Source organism: Echinops telfairi, unplaced genomic scaffold (assembly GCF_000313985.2).
Source record: "Echinops telfairi isolate 266 unplaced genomic scaffold, ASM31398v2 ScPeMD7_70;HRSCAF=299, whole genome shotgun sequence".
Lineage (NCBI taxonomy): Eukaryota > Metazoa > Chordata > Mammalia > Afrosoricida > Tenrecidae > Echinops > Echinops telfairi.
The window spans coordinates 58,476,943-58,480,649 of NW_022103968.1; the positions used below are offsets into that span (position 1 = coordinate 58,476,943).

The 3,707-nt window shown below is 39.4% G+C and overlaps 1 protein-coding gene across 1 annotated transcript in view; it reads left to right on the plus strand.

Annotated features, from left to right (window-relative positions):
- LRRTM3 (leucine rich repeat transmembrane neuronal 3) overlaps window positions 1-3,662 on the plus strand; it is a 6,293-nt gene extending 2,631 nt beyond the window's left edge. The window contains exon 3 of the mRNA XM_045291675.1: window positions 3,509-3,662. Within this exon, the coding sequence (XP_045147610.1) occupies window positions 3,509-3,662 (154 nt within the window). The remainder of the gene's footprint in view (window positions 1-3,508) is intronic.
- The last annotated feature ends 45 nt before the right edge of the window (window positions 3,663-3,707 follow it).

Below are 3,707 nucleotides of genomic sequence, written 5' to 3' on the forward strand. Positions count from 1 at the left end.
CCCCTCCCCCTCCCTCTCCCTTTGCTGGCAAGGTCTTCCCCTGTCAGTTTTAGTACATTCATAATACTGGTCATTTTCCTCTCATACATAATCAAGCCATTGAAATTTAAACACCACGATCAATGTGAAGCTTGCACTCTGGTTTAATAGAATGCCTATTGTATAAGACCCTTTATTGGTTCCATTAATGTCACATTTGTTTTAAGAGAAAACTTCTTTCATGAGGAATGCCCCACACCTGCTGATGGTAAGACCAAATCCACGGTTCCAGAAGGTCGGCAGTTCATTGACAAATCAAAGAAAAAGTGCATGATCCCTTGGACGAATTTTAGATGACTAGGGTACAGGAACATTTAAGAGCGAGACTCAAAGCAAAGCCTGCTTTTAAAAAGAAACAAAATAAGCTAGGAAACAATCCAAACGTGGTGCTGGGTAACAGCAACACCATGAAGTGTTTGAAGACCAGCAAGGAGGAAAGGGTTGAAGGGTTAAAATGCTGCAAGGTGATGATAATGGTGAGGATTTGGTAAAAATGCAGAGATTTAAAATAGACACCTTATCTCTGAGCCCAGCCCTGTCACATCAAACGGACGGCTTCGCTGTCATTTCAATGTACATTTCAAGAAAAGAAAGCAATACAATAAACTCTCTGGGAGGCAAATGTGAGGAGGCAGATTTCCCCTGCTCCTCACATTAGAGAGTTTTCAGAAAGGAGGCTTGCAAATGAGAAGGCAGCTTGCTACATATGCATGTGGTTGGGAGCTTACCAGAATTCCCCTTTCCAGCTCTTTCAAAGACCCAATGCAGTGAGTAGAGTCATTAGCTCTGTCCTGTTCTTCTGTTTGGGATTTGTCAGACTGCCCTGCTGTGTTCTATTATGTGCCCTGCACACACAGTCTCTAATGACTGACATTCCATTCAGATGCTTAAAGAGATCACATTCCAAGACACACTTTCCACCAGCAGCCTCATTGAAAAGGGAGATTTTGATAACACCTTAAATAAATGTATGAAATCAATCTTAAGGGGAGGCGGGGAGCAACCTTTTGGCAATTGTCTCTTGCTTCTCTATTGCTGACATCACAGTGTCCCTGTGTTCATCTGTATTGTGAACTCATTCATCAGTACCCTTCTGTACAGAGCCTGTTGGCAGGCTGCAGGCTTGCATGCATGTTTTTATGTCATCAGTGAAAGTTTATTGACTGCAGCACAAATATCATAGCCTCTGGGTTTCAGTAAGTTTGACCACAGTCCTTGAAGATTTTAGAAGAACATCTTCAGCCTTCCTTGTGCCTCATCCTTCAACATGAACCTCTTACAGGAGACAAGATCAGAAATGCAACAATTAGGCTATTTCATTTAATTTGCTCGCCACCTTTAACCATGTCCTTTTCTTTCAAAACAATCACTGCAGCAAAATGGAAAAAGTGAATGGCTATTTTTACCAACATTTAAAAAGATATAGTTTGAAGGCTTTAAATATGCTCAGAGGCAAAAACTAGGCAAGTTACCCTGGAATATAATTGTAAGGAAGCCCGATGACAAAAATCATAGTCTTATAACCAATCAAGCAAATAGGGACTCATTTAAAGTGGGTTTCTCATGGATATGTTGGTGTCGATGAAAATTTTAAATAGATACCAGTTCAGAAAAGTATCATTGCTACAGTCTTTGTCCATGAATAATTGTGAATATGCATTTATTAATGGAAAATAGTGGCATATCCCCAATTGATTAATAATGCAGATCATTCCTTGCAGTTCTATGATCTGAATAGCTGAGCCTACTGTGATGTGTGTCACTGAAGTTGTAATTTCATATTTTTCACTTGGCAGTAAATACACATTCAATCTAAAAAAGAGATGGTCCTTGGTTAGCCTCATTTTGACTGTACTAAAGATGATTGTATTAATTAAGTAGAGTGTTCAAGTGAAAAACCCCATTTTTATTCTTTGATGATCTTCTGCCTCATTTGTGATCAATATAAAAAATACTTAGGCAAAACATATTTATAGTTATATTTTTGAATACTTGCAAATTTTTAATGCTGTGGTGCTACTAGGATATATAAAATGTGCTTGATGTATTAAACAGTGTTTCTCAGAATCAAAGTCAGTTGGTATGTGAGATGTAATACAAGATTAAATGAATGCTCAACATTTTGAGGGCCGATCATTTTATAATGCCTAACTTTCACTACCTGTGTACCTAAAATAAGAAGAACCCAAATAAATCTCTTAAATAGAACATGCATTTTGATTCAGGACATGATATTGCAAAACACAAAATAAAAGGTTATGTTTCTCCCTTTGGGAACGAGTTGTCTCCAGTGTCCAGTATCTTCTGAACAATAATAACATCTTTCTTGTAGGTTAGATCATAACTAGCTCCCCACCACACATTTCACCAAGTTAACTGGTGAAGAAGGTGCTCCTGCTTCAAAGTGGTTGCCACCACCCTGTCCCCCAGAGCACTGTCCACCACCCTGTCCCCCAGACAACATGTCACGATCTTTTACACTCATTGCATATTAGAGAAATAGAAATGAGATTCCATTTCTCAGAGCAAATGTATGTGTGAAGTATTTGATGTCCCTCAAAAGTGACGGGTAAAATCAACAGCGTGACCTGTTGTTGATGAATGCAACAGAGGCTCCAAAATGCAGAAGGAATTCAGTCAGCACTTTGAATGCGCTGCAGAACAGAAAAGAAATCAAGCTCAATATCTTTAAACTACAGGGAGACGTTCATTTTTGGTTTGGGTTTTTCCTCATTTTAGTAGCCTCAGGAACACACACAGCTACCACAACACAGAGTTAATGGTCCCACCGCCACAGTCCTCTAAGCGCTAGTTTTACAAGATGTACTCCTTTTTAAATGAGTTTGTATTTTCCAGGATGTTGACATTACATTTTTTCAAAGAATTTAAGCCATGTTTTTTTCAACTTCATTGGGTAAGTCAACTACCTAAGTAGACCAACAGGCCGGAAGCTGTCTTTCTGCGGAGCAGCAGTGACCTCCAGTGGTTGACTATATAAACCTCAGCGGTTCACACAGATTTTAGCTTTTAATCTTCAGTCCTGATATAAATGTAAGTTACATCATCTATCTCCTGATCTGTGCATCCAATTTGAATTCCATTTGGTCCATTTCCCTAGTAAATGTACTTACAATGTAATTTTTGAAACTTATATCTGCATATTGACTTAAAAAAAAAGCCAGACGAACAGGCCCTGAGCACTAGAATTGAGTGTCCAAATATAGCAGTAATCGTGTAAAAACATCTCTATGAAATGTCCTAATGTTTTTATATGCATTTGTGATGTACAAATATTCCAATAGCTTCATTAAGTGGGTTAATATTTTCCAGTGGGTAGGATACGGTAATCGAATTTAAGATGGAAAAAACAAAATCCAGTATTAACACTGAAGGGATCAGCATCAGATATGTCCAGGTGGGTCAGAGTATCTAAGTTATCCATTCAGGAATCCCCCCCTTCTGGCTTCAGGACTCTCCAACTTGTTGATGCTGCCAGTGACCTGGGCTTCGGCCTGGCCCCCGGGCCCTCTCCCTCTTCCCAAGTCTTCAGCCAGCTGACCTCTTGTTCTGTTCGGCTCTCTGACAATGATGGTACAGTCTCAGAGGTGATGATTCATGGATAATGAAATTAGGCTCTCCTTTGGGGCAAGGATAATGCAGAGACAGAT